General features: G+C 42.3%; 1 protein-coding gene across 1 annotated transcript in view; it reads left to right on the top strand.

Moving 5' to 3' along the window:
* The window catches only part of ACER3 (alkaline ceramidase 3), a 64,459-nt gene that overhangs the window by 29,493 nt on the left and 13,844 nt on the right, over positions 1 to 21,122 (top strand). The window contains exons 3-7 of the mRNA XM_061458154.1: positions 5,362 to 5,414; positions 6,979 to 7,031; positions 9,459 to 9,540; positions 11,061 to 11,096; positions 19,244 to 19,302. Coding sequence (XP_061314138.1) covers positions 5,362 to 5,414; positions 6,979 to 7,031; positions 9,459 to 9,540; positions 11,061 to 11,096; positions 19,244 to 19,302 — 283 coding nt within the window. The remainder of the gene's footprint in view (positions 1 to 5,361; positions 5,415 to 6,978; positions 7,032 to 9,458; positions 9,541 to 11,060; positions 11,097 to 19,243; positions 19,303 to 21,122) is intronic.

Here is a 21,122-nt window from a genome sequence, read left to right as displayed (position 1 = left end):
TAAAGGTTCTTTCCAACCCGAACTGTTCACTGGTTTTATGATTTCTTTGTGTTTTACCATGCTGTGTTCGGTGCTTCACTTTAAACCCCACAATTTCTTTTGTCAGGATGTATTTCCTCTTGGAACCAAATGCATTTTGCATTTGGGAAGCTCTCTTCATTTCGCATATATGCTAAGATCCAAAGTTGGCAGGACAAGAAGGGGATTTCTAAATAACTGTACAAATGAATTTCTTGTTCATACTGGTGCTGAGTTGCACTTCTCAGCAAATTCTTTGAGATACAGCCCACTGTTCTCAGCCCTTATTTCTGGTGCTTTTGGGCTCAAAGGGAATGCTGTCAATGAACTCATCAGGAACTGGATTTGATTTGTAAGCTTTAGGTTACTATGAGGAAGAATCTTAAGTTGGCTTGTTGCATCTCATGAAGTAAGTGGAACAAATCATCAGGCTGTCATTACCTTGAAGGATAAGCCATTGGGGTTTGATTTTCTCTATCATAGAACAGAATCAACCAGGTTGGAAAAGCCCTTTAAGCTCACCCAGTCCAACCGATCCCCAGCACTGCCAAGGCCACCACTGCCCCGTGGCACTGAGGCCTCGTCTCCACGGGGTGTGAACACTTGCAGGGCCAGTGACTGCAGCCCTGCCCTGGGCAGCCTGTTCCAATGCCTGAGCACCCTCTGGGGCAGGAATTGTTCCTCAGCTCCATCTAAACCTGCCCTGGTGCAGCTTGAGGCCGTTTCCTCTTGTCCCATCCCTTGTTCCTTGGGAGCAGAGCCCAGCCCCTCCTGGCTCCATCCTCCTCTCAGGCACTTGTAGGGAGTGATCAGGTCCCCCCTGAGCCTGCTCTGCTCCACACTGAACCCCCCCAGGTCCTCAGCTGTTCCTCATAAGACTTACTCTTCAGACCCTATGATGCTGTGGTATTGTATCAGGTTCTACCATATGTCATTTTCTTGTGTCCTGGGAAGCCATGAAAACCAAATAGTTGGTGTTATAAAAGAGTCTTGATTTTAAGAAAAAAGCTACTTATATATGTGTATATATATATACATGTCAGTGTGTGTGTCTACATATATAAAAGAGAAGGGGTGTAACTTCTTTAAACCTAAGAAGGCAAGAAAAAGCAGTCACTGAAGTACTTTATTAGATGCTTTACTTGGACGCTTTACTTGGTCACTTTACTTACTTAAATCTGGAAGAATCGTGTTGGTTTGTATTTCTTTGGCCTGTTTAATAGGGCTCAGTCATTTAAGCTGTGCCAAAGGGGAGGGAAAAAAAGGATGCAGAACATTCTCTACATTAGACATAGTCATAAACAACTTACTCCATGTCTAGTGAAACCCCCTGTATCTGTGAAAATAGTTATTAGGAGCCCTTCAGTCAGAGGTAATGCCCTTATTCTTACCTAATAACTGTAGAGAAGGTGCTTAGGCCACGTCCATGTTAGTAAATCAGATGTGCTTGGGAGCACTCCTGAGTGCTGGAGCCAAGCAGCGTGGAACAGCCTCTGTGTGTCTGTTCATCTTAGCCTCCAAAGCGAGGTGACTGCATACAAATTCTCTGCTGGGCACAGCCCTGGAGCTTTCTGGCTGCTGTGACGTGCCTGGGAGCTTCTCAGGGGAACTTGGCACAGATTCACACCACCAACTGCTCTGACAAGTCACAAGCACAGAGGGTTGAGTTACAGTGTCTGGGAACAGTCTTAGCCGTGCTCCACATTCCTTGTAACCAGGTCTTTCCCATCTCTTATGCTGTGGAGGGAAACCATTACAAACTATCATCATTCCCTAAGAACTGTTCATTTAATTCTGCTTTTTCATCTTGTTTCATTCTTTGACTGTCTATGATGCAGTGTGGTGGTGGTGATCTTCAGTTCAGTCACTGTAAGTCATAGATGGGATTCAGCTCTGGATTCATACACCTAAATGCTTATCTCTACAGAGGGGTCCATCTGCCATTGCAGTCAGTAAAGCCTAGAGAATCATTTGGCTCATCCTGAAATATCCCCATGTATTTGACTTACTCTTTATAATGCCAGTTCATGTATAGATGCCTAAATAAATGTGTTAGCATCTGGAGCATCCTTCCTTTGGAATGTTTTCATACAGTACCTTTACAGTTTAAATTCAAACCACGTCTCTGAAATCCTCATAAGTAGTATTTTTTCTATAAAGGCTTTAGGCCTATGATAAGGATCTTGAATTTGATGGATCAAAGTTCATCTGAAATGACCTGTCTCTGCTTATGTGATATGTCTTCCTAAAACTATTGAAAAATCCATAGGGGATATCTGTGTCCTTGTGAGGTTCAAATCCAGAGAGTTTCTGTGGTTCATATATGGAGCTGGATCTCATGTGTAATGTCAGATTTTTCCTAGCATGGATATTGCCTTCCAGTCTTTGATGGTGTTGCACAGCCATATAGCTATGTATGAAGTACAGTTTGCAGATGCATTGCTTTTATGTCATCACTAACACATCAACTGATAGTAACTACACATTGTATTTGCTGCAGGGCAAAAAGAACCATGTTAGTCCACATACAGCAGCTAACCTGACTTTGTGTTTCCAGTCTTTTAAAGTGCTATTCTGATCTCATAATACTGTGACTTAATGTGTATTCTGTGCTTAATACATAAGTTATATGTATCCCCCTTAACTTGAGAGGTTGGTTGATGTTAAGATGCTGAGTGACTTGTAGTACCTATGCAAAGTGAGTTACAGTACTTAGAAAGGAAATGGTATTGCTTCAGTTGGTGTTAAAGCTTCCCAACTGATTCACAGCTTTCAGTGACTGAAGCTCCTTTGCAAAAGGAAACACCTAAAATGTAAGCTTTAAGCCCTGCTGGGCTGTTGATGGCTATATGGGAAAGCTCCTTCTATTGAAACTTGGTGTAATTGCAGTGGTGGTGGTCACTAGCATTTTGGAAAGTACAAAGCTGGTAGAACATCTCATTGCAATGATGGGTTTTGTGATGTAAATACTGATAGAATCATAGAAACCCAGACTGGTTTGGGTTGAAGAGACCTTAAAGCTCATCCAGTTTCAACCCCTTGCCACGGGTAGGGACACCTTCCACTGGAGTCGGTTGCTCCAAGCCCCCTCCAACCTGTCCTTGAACACTTCCAAGGATGGGGCAGCTACAGCTTCTCTAGTATTCCTTAGAAATGCCTTGACCCTGAAATTATGTGATGAGAAGTATATCTAAAGGTAGCTGCATCCCTGTAGAACTGGAGGTAGAAGTTATATGTGAAGACATTTGAGCTCAAGTATTAAACTGTTAATTTACAGGAGACAAATACATGTCAAACCCTTTCTAAATTCACAAGTTAAAATACATGACAAAAGGGTAGTGTGCTGTGGGTATAGCAGAGGAAATAAAGATTTCTTTGTGATCCTTGGCATGTGATGGGTGTTTCTTCTTTCTGCATTGCAATGTTCTCAGCACTGAACCATGGTGCGTTAAGCCATGAGACAGCAACTCTGATGAGCACAGCTCTCGGCCCAGTGAGTGCAGTATTAGGTATCAGCTCCCTTCTGCTGAAGTTTACCAGTTATATAGTGATGTTAGTGAAGCAGAATATGTCATATGCTTCAGCTGCTACACTTCATCTCTTAATGCAGTCTTTTCTTCCTCCTTTTGGAAGAGGTTCACAAAGCTTTTTGCGCAGTTCTCTGTTAAGATATAACATCTTCCAATGAGAAACATGGTTCTTAGCTCATTCAGTGTCTACTGTAAAATGTTTATAAGTTGTGCCTTTGCAGTAAGCAGGTATAAATGAGATATGTAAAGAATCATGTTTAGTCCCTTAGTCTTCATTTAAACCATTTCTTCAAAGAGATGCTATTGTGCATAGTTACCACAGTAGTGTTTGAGGAGGTGGTGTCTGAGAGGGAAAGTGTCATCTAATGAATAATCATTAGAGTCACAGAATGGTTTGTGTGGGAAGGGACCTTAAAGCTGATCCAGTTCCAATCCTCTGGCGTGGGCAGGGACACCTTCCACTAGGGTAGTTTATGTTCTGGTGGACAGCCATGCTTATTTTTTCCAGAGAATTAAAGACATTAGTGTATTTGGCAATACATGTGTAAGTGTCACTGTATCAGTGAGGTTACATGCTTAGGTATTTCGTTTCATTGACTACATGTAATAATCACAATTCTAGTCTGATTGCATCCAAAGATGTCTAATGGACTGCCTTGGGAATCCTTTGTAGAACGCAGAGCTGTTAGAGTGAGTTATAGAATCCCAGACTGGTTTGGGTTGGATAAGCTCTAGCTCATCCAGTTCCAACCATCTGCCACGGGCAGGGACACCTTCCACTAGAGCAGGTTGCTCCAAGCCCCATCCACCCTCACCTTAAGCTTCCAGGGAGGTGTTCAGTAAGTCTATTAAGGCATCAGTGAGATCTCACTGCCTTGTGTAGACAGAGTTCAGGTCCTGCAGCACAGCAGCACTACCCAGTGATCGAGGCTTGAGTGCAAATGATTCGGCTTTCTCTGAAAGCAGTCTGAGGTAAAACATAATTTCTCGAAGGGAGACAAGACATCATATTAATGGACTTGTTCTTGCAAAATAAAAATGAGCTGGTGCTTAATGAGAGTGTTTCACTGATAACATTTCCAAGTGATGAATGATACATTAACCGCTCGACCAGCTTTGCTCTGAACAGTGAAATAACTTCCAAGAAACATTGTCCTTGTCTGACTGAAAAAGCTGTGTATAGGCAAAGTGTATATCTCATAAATTAACTTCAGAGTTTAAAAATCAACTATTTCAAGTCAATGAAAATCATTACACAGAAGGCAGCTTGGGAATGGTGATCTCATTTCATGCAATGAATCCCTGCTGTGTGGGCTTTATCTGTTTACCCTGACCTTCTAGTTCTGAGTTCCAGCAGCAACTAATTTCTGCTTCTAGAGCTGATGACAAGCTCCTTGTAAAATATACCTTTTCAATCTGGACAATAACCAGAAATATCACAGGCCTTCAGCAGTATTGGCAGTTGAGCGATGCTTTGCCTTATAGAAGGATTAAGACAGATAAATCTTAATGTACTTGAAAGAGAAATGGAATAGTGATGTCCCATTCATTCTGGGTTCCCTCTGCTTCTGTCCTCCTTGAGATTCATAGGGGACAGTATTGAGAACCCCATAAATTCAAGCACATCACTGGTTACTAAAATGTAAAGTAGAAGGCTGGAGAGACTGGGGGGTTGTCCCTGAAATGGGATGCTGATGTTCTAATGTGTTTTGTTTTTTTTTTTTCCCCAGTAAAGTTTATGCATTGAAATTAATGTACTGCAAAGATTTCCTTATAGACTTTTATGTTAACCATAGCTTTGATTTGTTTTCAGCTGTGGGATTGGGATCTTGGTGCTTCCACATGACCCTGAAGTACGAAATGCAGGTGAGTATTCATAAATAGATGAGAATCGCTTTATGTATGTATCTATGTATAAAGTCATATTATTGTCTAAATGAAACTCATACAGCAAGAGTTAATCTACCTTAAGTATCATTGTACATGACTCCTGCTCTCAATGGGAGTAGCACAGGTCTTGTTCTCCATCAATAGGTATACAGACGTATAAACCCTAAAATAGGAGCTATAAGCAATTACGTTGGTAGAAGACACTTCAACCTTTGGGAAGTTCACACAACTGTGGGTTAATAAGATTAGAGTTATTACTATTTATTGTATCCCTTTTTTTCATCTTAATGTTTTCTGTGTTCTACTAATCTAAATGTACCTGTAACATTAATAGTGAAGTCAGTATCTTCTGAGTAGCAACAGCTGAGTCTTCCTCTCTTTCTTATTCTCAAGTACAAGCCATTCTAAAGGGACACAAGGAGGCTGGTCCTGTTTTAGATGTGAGACGATAAGGGAAACTGATCTTTGAATCAAGTTCAAAACTAAGAAGCCTATGTTCAGAAGTGTGTGCTGGCAGTCTGTACTTCCCCCATAGTAAATGGAAATCCTAGAATGCTTTGGGTTTGAAGGGACGTTAAAGCTCATCCAGTCCCAACTCCCTGCCACAGGCAGGGACCCCTTCCACTAGAGCAGCTTGCTCCAAGCCCCTGTGTCCAACCTGGCCTTGAACACTGCCAGGGATGGGGCAGCCACAGCTTCTCTGGGCACCCTGTGCCAGCGCCTCAGCACCCTCACAGGGAAGAGCTTCTGCCTAAGAGCTCATCTGAACTCTCAAAACCCTGTCTCTGAATTAACACAATGTGAGAAGGTTCCAAAGTCAGGAACGTGCAAGCACATCACACTTCCCTAAGGGCCTAAAGTTCTATTTTATCATATGGGAAAAATGCATTTCAGTTTCTCTGTGGAGTTTGTCCAGAAGCAAGAAGATGCTGCTGCTTGTATTGAGCAGTTTTATCTAGGCTGACTTCCCAAAACTAATTCTTACCAGTGTTTTAGGAGGTATGAACAGTACAAATGGCATGATCTTTTGAAGGGTGGGCTTTTTATGAGACATCATATACTAAAGATTTAGTGTAATAAGCTTATTAATGCAGGATCTTTCAGTTGGATGGGATTTGAAGTACAGTCAGGAAGGTGGATATAGAATCATAGAATGGTTTGGGTTTCAAAGGACCTTAAGATCATCCAGTTCCAACCCCTTGCCATGGGCAGGGACCCCTCACACTAAACCATGGCACCTAAGGCTCTGTCTAACCTGGCCTTGAACACTGCCAGGGATGGGGCAGCCACAGCTTCTCTGGGCACCCTGTGCCAGTGCCTCAGCACCCTCACAGGGTAGAACTTCTTCCTCATATTCAATCTAAACTTCCCCTGTTTCAGTTTGAACCCATCACCCCTTGTCCTATCACTACAGTCCCTGATGTAGAGTCCCTCTCCAAATGACTTATAAACTCCTGTTTTCTTAAGACTTCTCTCTCCTTAATGAATTTACTGTGAGTTAAAAGTACTTTTCATGTTTTGATGTCTCTGCTTTTTATAGCTGTTGGATGAGCTGCCAATGATATACAGTTGTTGTGTGTTTGTCTACTGCCTGTAAGTACTTGTTATTTCTTTCTGAATATTTATAAACTAGTAACCATTTTGTATCTGTGAAGCCCAGTCTGGTGTCTAGTGAGGCTGACACCGAAGCTTCTACTGCTTTCAGTGAGATCTCTGTTTTGCAGCGTTACGATTTGGCCATTAGAGCACCAGGCTGGCTTCAGTCCTAGTTCTTGCTTATTTAGTGATGTTTCACCAGTGTTTGTTTAATAGGAAAAAGACATACTTCTTAGAGACTTTCTGTAGTGTACAACCAGAGCTCAGCCTTACTTGGTATGTGAGCAGCAGCCCTAATAAAACAGTTTCAGTAACACCTCCAAAATGAATGGATTTGAGCTGTATTTCTGTGCTGTAGTCTGACTCCAAATGCGAATCTCAGATTTCTGGTTAAACCTGCTCTCCACTCATGTGGAAAATTAAAGAAGAAAGAGTTTTATGAGGAGCTGAGTGCATATTTTGGGCAGAGTGTCTTGGAACATGCATGACAGCTTAATGCCATGCCAAGACGTTTTCTCCCGTTTCATTTTGGGAGCAATGTAGCGTTTGGCAACTGCAAAGATACCGTAAGTTGGCTTTTTCCTGCCTGTTGCTGCAAGGCCTGGATTTAACATCATTTGTTCTGTCACTCGGAAAATCCAAACCATAAATCAAGTTGTTGCAGACAAAAAGACAGGAAAAGAAATTGTCTTTTTTGCTTTTGAACATAGCAAATATTCAGCCATTGAAAACTGGGGCATCTCTGGGAGCTTGCGGTGGTGATGGGATGCTGTAGGATTAAACCCACATCTGTGGAACTCCCCATCAGTTTGTGATTCATACATTAGTATGGTTTGTGCAAAGTCTGGATCAGAATTGTAATGCCTCTGTTAGTGGAAATACTTCCACTGTAGCTCCCTGTTGCCTTGAAATTGCCTTTGCATTTATTTTGTCTGGTTTGAATGTGTCTGGGGAAAAGGACGAAAAGTGGCTATAAAGATCTGTTAGAATACGAAAATCATGCTTATTTTGTGCAATGGTTACTCTGTTATCTTCAAAAGCGCTGAAGTCTGTTACTGCATTCATGGCTTTAATAAGATTCTGTGTACATATGTCTGATCGTAATTAGAGTGTTGTGAAAATGAGCTAATGTTTAGTTGAAGAGGTCTTTAATAATCATTTTGTTTTCTTTGAAGGTAGTTCTGCACAGGACATTCCCTTGTACATAGAATCCCAGACTGGTTTGGGTTGGAAGGGACCTTAAAGCTCATCCAGCTCCAACCCCTGCCACAGGCAGGGACCCCTTCCACTAGAGCAGCTTGCTCCAAGCTCCTGTGTCCAACCTGCCCTTGAACACTGCCAGGGATGGGGCAGCCACAGCTTCTCTGGGCACCCTGTGCCAGCGCCTCAGCACCCTCACAGGGAAGAGCTTCTGCCTAAGAGCTCAGCCCAGTCTCCCCTCTGGCAGGTTAAAGCCATTCCCCTTGGCCTGTCCCTACAGGCCCTTGTCTAAAGTCCCTTTCCAGCTTTCCTGTAGCCCCTTTAGATATTGGAAGACTGCTATAAGGTTCTCCTGCCTCTCAAGCTGTCTCATTACTTTGCAGAGCCATTCTGCAATGTAGCACGTTGTGCTCTTACAATTTTTTTCCCCCCAGATATTCCTAATAGTTTTTTGTTTCCTTTTATTCATCTATGACGGTGTCTAAAACATAGAAGTTTATAAAGAAACAAACTGGCTAGATGTAGCTTGGAGGGACACAGACACCGCCCCTAGCCCTAGTGCTCCTGTGCTTCTCACAGGTAATTTTTGTTGTGTTTTTCTGATGGAGATGCAGTCCGTGTGTGTTATTCCATCACAGCTGTGACTGAACCATAGTGTAAAGACTGTAAAGCTAATTTCAATGAGTTGTTTTACATGCTGGCAGCAATTAGCTGCTTCTACCTTTCACTTCTACCACTACCCAGTCTGACAAATTTACTGCACTGTGACTGTGTAAAGCCATAAACAATCTGCATTTGAACAGACCTCTGGAGTTCAGTGTTTTGTAAGGCAGCCCCTTTCCCACACTGCCTTTAGCTCACAGATGTAATGGGTTTTGGCAGCTGTATTGCATTTGAATGTCATTTCTAATTTGCCATCCATTATCACCCCTTAAGTGCCTTCTGAAAGTGCTTCTGATTCCCAAACTCTTCCCACTGACTCTATATGCATGAGCTTAGTGGGGCTTTTGCATTAGATTTGTTTAAAAAGACACATTTATTGGTAAAATTACGGATTTTTATTATAAAATGACACATCTTTATTGGAGGAGATACGGTTTCTTAAAGTGCCTAAGACTCATTTGGATCAATTTGCTCACAAAGTTTGTGAACATACCTTGAAAAAATGCATCCTTTATATGATAAGAGATGAATGTTATCACTCTTCTTTATATTCTCTTCCAGGTATGAATGTTTCAAGTACAAGAACACAGTCAATTATCCACTGCTTTTCTTGTTAATAACATACAGCTTCGTAGTCAGCATAGTAAGTATTTTCTAATACGGCATTTCCACCTGTAGTTTGACAGTTTTCCTGCCACTGAAGGAATGTTATAGAGGCAGCACTGGATCTCTGCTCACTTCCAGTCAAGAAGGACAAATCATTCTTTGGCTGGGAAAATTGTGCTGGTCAGAGAACTGTAGAATCCCAGAGTGCTTTGGGTTGGAAGGGACCTTAAATCTCATCCAGTTCCAGTCCCCTGCCACAGGCAGGGACCCCTTCCACTAGAGCAGCTTGCTCCAAGCCCCTGTGTCCAACCTGGCCTTAAACACTGCCAGGGATGGGGCAGCCACAGCTTCTCTGGGCACCCTGTGCCAGCGCCTCAGCACCCTCACAGGGAAGAACTTCTGCCTAAGAGCTCATCTCAACCTCCCCTGTTCTGGCAGGTTCAAGCCATTCCCTTTGTCCTGGCCCTACAGGCCCTTGTCCAAAGCCCCTGTCTAGGTTTCTTGTAGCCCCTTTAAACACTGGAGCTGCTCTCAGGTCTCCCCTTCAGGAGCCTTCTCTTCTCCAGGCTGACCCAGCCCAGCTCTCTCAGCCTGGCTCCAGAACAGAGAGAGAAACGTGAAACCTTTCTGTCCAAACCCTGTATAGAATAAATGAAAAAGGAAAGCAGTAATCCCGTTGCTAGAATAAGAATGTAAGAAAAGCAGTCACTGCTGGCGTGTGGTACCTCGGACAAGCTGCATTCCTCATCTTCCCTGTCTTTAATTCATTTACAGAAATGAGAGTAATTCTGTTCAACAGACTGCAAAAGGTGATACACAGTCCAGGCTATTGAGTGGTGGTTTAAAACAGCAGCCAGAATAAGAAAGGAGCAGAGGTGTTAAATAGAATAATTCAAACTGTCGTGACTTGATTCCCTTTCCCAGTGCTGTGTGTTCCCTTTATGACTAAAATGAGTTTATTGCTGCCTGTCAACTGCAGATGGAATTCCCTTTGTTATCTGTATTGATAGCCAATTTTTTTTAAATAAGAGGTATTATAATAGGTCATTTCTGCCATCAAAATACTGTTCTCTGCCTCCTAAGATGTTTTACACTTACGGTATGTTATGCTGAAGGTCCAGTGCCCTTCTCTCTTCCAAAGCAGGAATGAAATGTACTGCATAAACAATAGGAAAAGCTATTTTGTAAAATGAATTGATGAAATTCTAAAGCATTGTCAAAACCCATGAAGAATAGCAATTCAAACTAGAGTACATTTGCTTCTTGCAGTGCATACTGAGGCTGGTAATTCCTGCATCTTAGTTGTTTTTCTGTGTGTTGCAACTCTTATTAAATGAGTTGATTCTAGATGTTAATGTCTCTGTTTGTGCTCTTTAATTTAAAATCATTCCACAATTAAACCCTCAGGTTTTGCCAGAGGAAACTATGTTTAAGCAACTTTTATAGCGCATGTATAGGCGCTTGTGTCTTGATTCCAGCAGAACAAGTCTTGGCAGTATTTAGATTAATGTTATGCTGTTCTCTGTTGTAAATCACTTCTCTTTTTAATCTTTCCAGGTTTACTTGAATTTGAAAGAGCCTGTATTCCATCAGGTAAATCTTGCTCTGCTAGAGGACCTAACCTGTGTTTTAAACTGTGTTTTATTGGGGTATTTTACATGAATTTGTACCTGAAGATGGAAGGCAAACACAATTTGCCTTTTACTGCTTCCTGTCATGTTGCCATCCCTTCCCTTGGTGACCTGTAAAACTGGAATGGTTTAATGTGTGTTGTGATTTAGCATTTGACCTAATATTCCATGTGGGTTTCATCAGTGGCAAGTGCAATGAGGTGACCCTCACTATGGGCAATGGTGCGTGTAAGAGGGAGGGTTTGATGAATCCTTGTCCACTGCTTTCCATTAGCAGCTGCTGGGAAGCTATGACCTGACTTCCTAACATGGTTTGGGTGACAGCACCATGTTCTTTTCTCCATTTTAACATAGTAGTTTGGGGTCTTTTTAACTACTCCATTTCATGTCGTGTAAATTCAAGCTGAATTTAAACACAGAATGTCTTCTAGGGTTGTGGAGCAGACTGGTTGTTATGGTCTTGATTGCTTAATGGCGTATTTGGTGCCAGTTCCTTTTACAGCAGCCCAAGAGTATTAATATGCATTCAGTGCTTGTGGAGATAGGACTTGTATGACTTGCCTCTTCACAGGAGGTTAGAAATCACACTCACTTATGCGTGCCATGAGCAGTTTTCCCTCATTTATGACGTTTTGATTAGGGATAACAGCTGAAAAACTACCAAGCAAAAGCCCTGAGCTCTTTGCAGGACAGAGCTTTAAAGCCTTAATGTCTGAAATCAGTAGTGCAATCGCTTGTCAAAGCATACCTGCTGCATCAGCAGCTGTAAAACTGATACGTGGCTCCTGTTGGTGGATTAGTGAAGCACGGAGGAATAAAATGAATCCTCTGATAATAAATTCCAAGCTGCTCCAAAAAAATCTCTTCTAGAGACGTGAATTGTTACTGTACCTATAGATAAAAAGAGAAACTCACAGGGTTTTTTGCTAATGTTAATTAAATCCTTTCTGTTCTTTCCCTATACTTATATTTCCAACAGGAAGATACAGGCTGGGGTGAAAGCAGCAATCACTGATGCTTTTACTAAGCTGGTTATAACTGGTTTTGAATGAAGTGACTTAATTTTGTTAAGTACAGTGGCAGAGTTTATTGCTGATACTGGACTTTCATTTATCAGTTATCTACTCAGTCTGTGTTTATGGCAATAAATACATCACAGCTTCACTGCATTGATGCATTGGCAAAGCTATTGTCCCACATCATAGATTCAGGGGTGATAGATCATGGAATGGTTTGGGTTGGAAAGGACCTTAAGATTATCCAGTTCCAGCCCCCTGCCATGGGCAGGGACGCCTTCCACTAGACCAGGTTGCTCCAAGCCCTGTCCAGTCTGGCCTTCTGACTTGTGGGGTAAGAGGGAAATAGGGGAAGCTTTAAACTGCTGCTCCAGACCTTTATTTTTTTGCATCTGGTTTCTCTTAGTTTCAGCGTATGAATTCCCTGTTATAATTTATACATGAGGAATCAACGTAGAAAAGATTTAGACCCATAAAAGTGCTGGACTTTTTACAACAACTCTTTCCAAATTGATTTTTATGGAGAACATGCAGTTGTGGCCCCATTCCAGACATTCAAGTACTGCACTCGTGGTTTTTTTTTCACACTCTTTGCCAAATACATCATAAATCCAGAGGAAACATTTCTCTGCACAGCTAAGCAAGGTTCTTTTCTTCATACTTACCCTTTATTTGAGAGTGCATTAAAAAAGAGAATCAATGTAATTTCACTAAGTATTTCCCAGCTGATTGTATCTCATGGACTTGAAGTAAAGTTAAATATGCTCGTGCAGTTATAGTTTAAATCACAGTCTTGGTCCCTAACTGTATTGGAAAGCAGAGGTTGATTCCTTTAGGTACTTGTCTGTGATCATCACCATTTGTCAGCCTCGCAGAAAGGGGAGTAACTACATGGACAGCTTTATATTGTTTGTTGTTTCAGTGTGGGGTGGTTTTTTCCCCCAGAAAGGAGAGCAATAAGAATGGAAAAGGATTCTGTTATATTTAACAGCCAGGTTCCAAGCCTTATTTCTCAGTGAATTACTTTCTACTTTCCTTCCCAATTTAGGCTCATAAATTGCTTAATGCCAGCAGGCATGAAGGGGAGTTGGTTTGTTATTCATGGCACAGTGGCAACACACACCAGCTTCTTTGCCTCCATCCACGTATTGCAGATCTTTAAGGGCCTTAATGCTTTAACCATAGGAGGGGTGAGATGCATAATTTGGTCTGTTGGAGGCTACACATCATTAGAAGGGGAAAAAAAAAGAACATTTCTCTGCCTGACAACTGATGTGGTATTTTTTACCACCTCATCAGTTAAATGAAAGATAGCAGTGGCCTTTACAAGCATGTATTGTCTTGTTTATGTCAAAATCTCTAGGCTAGAGCACTGTTATTACCTAATTTCCATGGTGCTAAACAACCCTACATCCCAGTTCTCTAGTTGTATTTAAGCCAGCATCATTGTCAAAGAAAGCAGCTACGCCTCTCCCTTCCCTCCTTCCCATCTGGCACACAGATTTACTTTCTGAGGGGAATTTGATTTGGGAACTCAGCAGGTTCAAACTCTCCTCAGAATTAGTTGTAAATCAGATTAGTTTCTCATCCCTGTTTACTGCATGTGTATTTGTGCTGATACAAGGAAAGGGGTGGGGGAAGAATGGCTGCTGGTGTGGAATGATCCATAGACACACAGATCGTAGAATCAACTGGGGTGGAAAAGACCTTTAAGATCATCAAGTTCGACTTTTACCCCAGCACTGCCAAGGCCACCACTGAACCATGTCACTGAGGGCCTCATCTGTACAGTTTGTGAACGCTTAAGTATCAGATTGCCCTGGAAGAAGAAGAAATTACCGTGGCAATTAAACTTTTAGACTCCAGTCTTACAAGTAGCCTTCTTTCTAACATGATATGGCCTAGAAAGCTGTCACTTGCAAAGCATTGGTTTCCGTCCTGATTTGTTTAGTGGCTGCATACCGTATGCTGGCTCTACACTTGCAGAGATCAAAAACCTCATTCATTTGGCTATGTGAATAATGTAACAGATCTAAAAGCCTGTTTTATTTGCATAGTCATCTGCTGCAAGAGTTTGAAGCAGTTCTTGAGCCAAGAGATAATTAAAAGGTAACTAGAACATGAGATTAAATAGTTGTTTCTTCTACATTAGATGTGATTTAAAAGATGCCTTTTGTGTAGCCATTTTAGAAGTGGTGTCCCATGAGAAACTTCAGTGAGCTGAAGAAGTAGATCAGGATGAGAATTGCAAATAGGGGAAGGGAGTGACTAGTGGAAGATGGCTAAAGGAGATAGAATCACAGAATAATTAGGGTTGGAAAGGATCTTATCATCCAGTTCCAACCCCCCTGCCATGGGCAGGGACACCTCACACTGAACCATGTCACCCAAGGCTTTGTCCAACCTGGCCTTGAACACTGCCATGAAAGGCAGTGATGATGAAAGGCAGGCTCAGTCTGACTGTCTTGGGATCACTAGTGGGACTGTTTGTATTTAACAACCCATACCAGGAAAAACCAAATCAGGTACTGATGATATTTGTGATGATACCAAGTTCAAAGGCATCACTGAGTACGGAGGAGGAGATGAAGAAATAACTGGAAGACCCTGAGGACCAGGATGACAGAATGGAAGAGTGTGCACTGATGAGCAAACACCAGCTATTCTTGTTCTAAACTGCACACAGATCCCCAAAGGAGGGAGGAAGGCAGTCTCTGGGTTTGCTGATCACAGTATAATAATATGACCAGTGAATTTTCTGCTAGAAAGTAAAATACAAGTATTGGATTTAGCAGTTTTATGTGACTTGAGGGGAGCAAAAGGTATTTCATTTGCCTCAGTACAAAAATTAATAGAGTTGTTCTCCTTAGGTGTTTCAAATGTCCAAATGCAAAGAAGGAAGTCAAATCACAACGCAATGTGTATGTCACAATAGGTACAGGAGCCTGAAACTGCATGAAGAATATGTTATGTCAAGGCACAACTTGTTCAGATTCACAGGACTCCCCATTTTGGGGAATCTGTGTGGACTCGGTGTCCTGCAGCTCTTCAGAGTCCCTCCTGCTGCTAAGACACCAGTGAGCTGTAGGCTTGTGGTGTAATGTATTTTGCCTTTTAGTGGGACATGTTCATTCTTACTACATGTTCAGGTTGCCAAGCAGTCTGTTAAAAGTGACCTTCTCAGGGCATGTCTTCACCACAGAGGTTTTTGTGCTTAGGCATTGTCCTGCTGAAGACCATGTATAAAACCAGTTTGAGTGATATTGTGTTACACAGCTTGTTTGGGGGTGTCTTTCAGTGCAGCTGTCATTCTGGCTAGTGCTTCTATTTGCACAATAGCTTAGGGAATGTGGAAGGATGTTCAGACTCTCCAAAGGATCAGCTCTACAAGGCAGTGAAGAGTAGCTCAGTTTATCCCTGCAGACTGTCCCAGAAGCTCGGGTGAGCTGCTCTGTATGATGCAGTGTGTTGCTTTGCCATCATATACATGCATCTAAGGAGGACCAACTAAAGTGGATGTGAATTAGTTCATTCAGGAGCTGTCAAAGCAATGTGTGGTACTAAACAGCTGCAGCTATGCTGAGTGTTTCAGTGTCATCATGGGGATTGTCATTCCTTCTCTCAGAAGTCTAAGAACATGTAGAAATCTGTTTTCTTCGTTATAACTTGCAAATACTGTTTCCACCTCCAAGTCCTTAGGCTGACTGTATTTTGATAGCTGGTTGGTATATTAATAGATAAGCAGTGCTTGCCAAGAACCCAAAATCTCTCAGTGCGGTTCCCAGTGTGTACACTAATATTCGAGGCTGATAAATGGACTTTATTAACCAAAGATGGGCAGAAGGCCAGGAACAGAGGAAGCAAAGAAGTGGAAATAACAGCTTATTGCAGCTTTCTGTACTAGAAGGGTAGATGAAGAGCCAGTTTTATATGCTCACTCCAGTCTGGAGTACCAGCCTTGCCTCCAGCTGGTACAAGAAGTGAATCTATGCGATTTGTTTAACTGCCTCCACATCAAAAACGTTGTCAGACACTGAGTCCTGAAATGCTTCTTTCCCATTTGTGAATTACCAGGATGTTCTTCATATTTGGCCCTTTTAGCAGGTAAATCCATTGTGTATTAATGTTTTTTCCCTGTTGCAAAGATACAGGCTTCAAAGCTGAAACACAAGCAGCCGTATTTGCATCTTAAACAGCAAAGAGGGAACTGTCTAGTGATAACAAAAGATGATGAGATTCTGCTGTTTCCTTTTGTTTCAGTTGTAGTGTAAGGGTGTTCTTTTGGCTTACAGGTTAAAGGCACTGTGAGACAAAATAGCACAAAACTCTGGGTTTTCATCTGTCACTTAAGTGATGTGTTAGTTAAAGAAGAAGAACAAAGGGAGGTAAAGGAATTGAAAAATCAGAGTCAACCTGAATAAGGTAGAATCTTCATTTTATACTTAAATGGGGTGGATGGAGAATATCTTACAAACTTCTGGCATGATGAAAATAGTGAATCCACGGGTGGTAAAGGAGTAAAAAAGAAGCACTGTTCCCTGAAGTCTAAACTAAGTTGTGTAGCTCTTGGTTTACAGGCGCAGCTCCAGCCTCTGCTTATCACAGCAACACCACCTGGGTGCTCGTTGCCTTCAGCATGAAGAGGAGGGTTGAAGCCTGCGGAGCGGAATGCTTTGTTGTTCCAGTCTTTCACAGGCTTTTAACCACGACTGTGTTTTACTGTTAACAACCTGTTTGTGTGGGGGAGCGGAAAAGGCAAGAAATGGCAGTGTCAGCTGTGGGCATATTTTAATTCAGCCACTCCAGGGTTCTTTTTTACGTTGTTCCCTTCCTCCCTCCATGAAGACTGTCTTCTTCTGCAGGCCATTAAGCAGCTCACTAGGAGATACCAAGCCACAGGCATCACAAAGAAAGCTTTTCTTAGCTATTGCTCTGATAACTGCAGAAATACAGCATTTTTAGGCTGCGTTTCAGGCCTGTAAGTCCTGTTTCTCTAGGCATAGTTTGACACTAACTCCTTTTACAAAGAACCTGAGAGTAAATTGGATAAAAGCCCAAGGGTGGTCAGACCCCTGATGAGTAGGAGAGAAATTTCTCTTCACGGGTAGGTTTTTCCTCTCCTTTTTGCTGCAGGAGAGCATTTTAGCAATGGAAGCTGGAAGAAGGAGGAGATGAGCAAGGAAATGGCATCAAACTGTGATTTGAGTTCTGGAGGAGCCTTTCTATTGAGTTTCTTCCTCTGTGTGACCCCTCTCTTAGAATAAGTGACTGGTTTTGATTAGGAAAATGAAATAGGCTGTTTCAAATGAGCCTGAGGAAGTAAATAGCATTGAACTGTTAAGTTTAGTCTGTATTTGTTATATGGTAGGGTCTTTTGAGGCATAATGATGAAGAATGACAACCTAGCCCACCTGAGCAGTCCCCTGCCTACTTGGGACTGATGAGCACTTGGTACTCAGGCTGTGCATTGCAGGTTTTGTTTGGGTTTGTCCTGATTTATGTGCTGCACCCCAGCAAGAGGACTGGCATTAGCCACCAGTTTTGTTTAAAGTACAAGACCGATTTGCCTTTCAAATAGTTGAGCTTTGTTTAGCTCTACAGAGCAGAACACACAGCAGTAGTAGTTTAGTTACTGAAATGATATGATTTCACTCTCAATGTGCTGACTTTTTTCATAGTCAGTATTGGGGCTAATTTTTACCTGTTGTCAAACACAAGGGCTCTGTTTTCTGTCTTGTTCTGGATATATGGACTGATAATACAGTGTGTGCTATGAACCTCATCCTTAAAGCTAAAAGGAAGTTGAAAATTTGCCTTTATGGGCTTTTGAAAAGTAGGTTTCACTTTGTATTATTCCAGCTATCTATTTTATATTAGATGAGTGGACACACATGTGCTTGCAGGGTAGTAATAGGTGAATGCCCTGGTTACAGCAGAGTAAGGTAGTCATTGGGTTGAAGACACTGTAGTCTAAGGGAAGAGGAAGTACAAGAGGTCAATATAACAAGGTAAGGACACTGGTTTGTAAACACCACTCTGAGGTTTAGTTGCTTTTAAAAACAGGCAGCAAATAGTACTTTTATGTTTCATATAAAACAAAGCAGCATTTGATAGGAGTTAACTAAAAGCAAAGTGAGACAAGGAAGTCAGGGAACAAGGAAGCGAAGAACAGTGATCAGCCTACTGGAGAGAGGCAAAGAGCAGGGCACAACTGCTTGGAACAAGCTGGATTTGGCAGGGGGAAAACAGTGTCCGGGGTACAAGGCCTGGAGTGTAATTTAATGTCACCAGTGTCTGAAAGCTCTCCCTGCTGCAGTGGCTTCTGCATCACTTTTCAGGCGTGATGGGCCACATCTTTTCTGTAGTCTGTACGTCTTGTAGGTGGTGCTATGGGGATCTTAAGCTTGTGAATAACAACAGGGAGAGTGATCTAAAGATCACGAGGCAGAAAATAAATGGTAACTTTGATTTTTTTTTTTTTGTATAAATGAGGTGATTACATTCATATTCATCAAGCCTGCAGCGAGCCGGATCTTGCTCGTGGATCTTTTCAGAGCGTGCAGCCTTCCCGCTATTTAGATTGAATCCCAACATTCTGTAATAGTTCTAAAGGCTTCCTGGAAAGTTTCTTTTGTGCTGGTGCTCAGTGTGGGCACGCTGCATAGTCTGTTCAGGTGTTTGCTTGCAGGAAAATGCATTAATCAAATACCAGTGAAGGAAGTACAGCTTTCAGACACGGCTTTAGCTGATGCTTACGCAACCGCACTGATACAGAAGAGGTGATGGGAGCGAGTTACCAGTTTGCTTTCAGGTGCTAACCGAGTGCCATCTAGTGCTTGCTTTCTAATGCAAAAAACAACGGGTTTACACAGCTGACTTTTCCTGTAATTACATAAAGGACATGGTTTGCAATCCTGCTTTTATGTGACACTTTCATGGAAGACTTTCTGGAGCTGTAAGTAGAGGTGATAACAGTTTTCCTGAGACTAAGACATAAAAATCAACAGGGGCTTCAAAAATGTTGTATTCCTGTGGTGTTTTATAAAGTCTCTTGAATCCAAGTACTGAGTTTTATCTCTCTTTTTATTTCCAGATCATGTATGGAACGCTAGTTTCCATTATAGTTCTACGATCTGTTTATATAGTATTATGGTAAGTAAATGTTTCGTTCAGTGATGTGAGGTATAACTGAGTATTTGCATCTTTCTTTTGGTGGGCTTGAGAAATCGGCAGTGGCAAAATTTCTTTAACTAGGTACATAATGCCCATGGTCTGCTTGGTTGTAAGGGGGTGGACCATCTCCTTGCATTTTTATAGGGGCCTGTAGGGACAGGACAAAGGGGAATTGCTTTAACCTGCCAGAACAGGGGAGATTGAGATGAGCTCTTAGGCAGAAGCTCTTCCCTGTGAGGGTGCTGAGGTGCTGGCACAGGGTGCCCAGAGAAGCTGTGGCTGCCCCATCCCTGGCAGTGTTCAAGGCCAGGTTGGACACAGGGGCTTGGAGCAAGCTGCTCTAGTGGAAGGTGTCCCTGCCCATGGAAGGGGTTGGAGCTGGATGAGCTTTAAGGTCCCTTCCATCCTGAAGTATTATATGATTCTATGATTAATATTAAGTTACTTCTGCTAGAGAAGCTGTGCCAAGCTGAAGGTCACCTTTCTTTCCTGTAAAAGTCATCCCCACGTGCACTTCTGGATTTAGTTCCTCTGCATTGCTAAAACATACTCCTGTCTTTCCAATGACAGTGCTAGCACATATCCCAGCCTGTCTCAACTTATGTATTAGCCTTGATTTCAGCTTATTATGTTTCTTATTTCTTTAACATACAGTAACTTCTTATCAGTCACATGTCTTAGTATGGGACTTGAAGTCGCTCTGAGCTTAGAGTGAAAATCATAGAATCCCAGACTGGTTTGTGTTGGAGGGGCCCTTAAAGCTCATCCAGTTCCAACCCCCCTGCCACGGGCAGGGACCCCTTCCACTAGAGCAGCTTGCTCCAAGCCCCTGTGTCCAACCTGGCCTTGAACACTGCCAGGGATGGGGCAGCCACAGCTTCTCTGGGCAGCTTGTTCAGCACCTCAGCACCTTCACAGGGAAGAATTCGTTCCTTATATTTAGCTTAAACCTCCCCTGTTTAAGTTTGAACCCATTCCTTGTCCTATCAGTGCAGTCGCTGATGAAATCTCAAAGAGCAGTACATTATTCCTTCCAGGCTGCTGCATCCTCCTATCCCCATCATTTGTTGCTGTTCTTGCCCTGTTTCCTTTATACTTCTCATCTCATTTGTGGGGCTGCTTCCTTCCCAAAATTACAACTTGGCAAACATCATTCTCTGTTCGCAAAGCATGTTCCCCATTAGTAAGTGATGCCAGTCTCCCTCTCATCCCTTCACAAAACACCACCATTTATTCCCTGAACAATTCTAGCTGTAATTACCTAATTACCAGCATGTACAACGTACCATTTGATGCTCTTTCATGTCCTGGGCTTGCTTCTGTCTCTAGAGCACTGAGTTGGGAGTATTACAGTGTGGTCTCTGCCATGTACTGCATGCTCTCCATGCATCTATTAGACCGAACAGTTTTGCTGGTTTATATTGGCAATGCACTTGTTGTGAACAAGCACAACTTGTACGTGATTAGTTTGCCCTGTGGAAGAAGCTCTACCTGTCTTCTTTTGCACATGTTGGATGCCTCTGCTCACAGCTCTGAAATGCGTGCTCTGTGTAACCCAGCACTGGAAAAACAGCTGGGGAATGTGTTTTAATCCAGGATCTAAACTGTGCATTCATTATGCTTAAAGATAACTTGAACAGTATTGCAGTTCATTGGAGACTTTAGGGTGGGAATTGGGTTTGATTTTGGACTTGTTACCAGGAAAGGAAAAATGGTACCAACATCCATGTAGGAAGTTTTAATTCCATGCTCCAACCTGAATGCAGATAGTGGGGGTACATTTATTAATGATGCACTTT

The sequence above is a fragment of the Pezoporus flaviventris genome, unplaced genomic scaffold (assembly GCF_033815535.1).
Source record: "Pezoporus flaviventris isolate CSIRO_AGI_PZ_B2104156 unplaced genomic scaffold, CSIRO_AGI_Pfla_v1 ptg000025l, whole genome shotgun sequence".
NCBI classification, from domain to species: Eukaryota; Metazoa; Chordata; class Aves; order Psittaciformes; family Psittacidae; genus Pezoporus; species Pezoporus flaviventris.
This window is presented reverse-complemented; position numbering and strand designations above follow the sequence as displayed.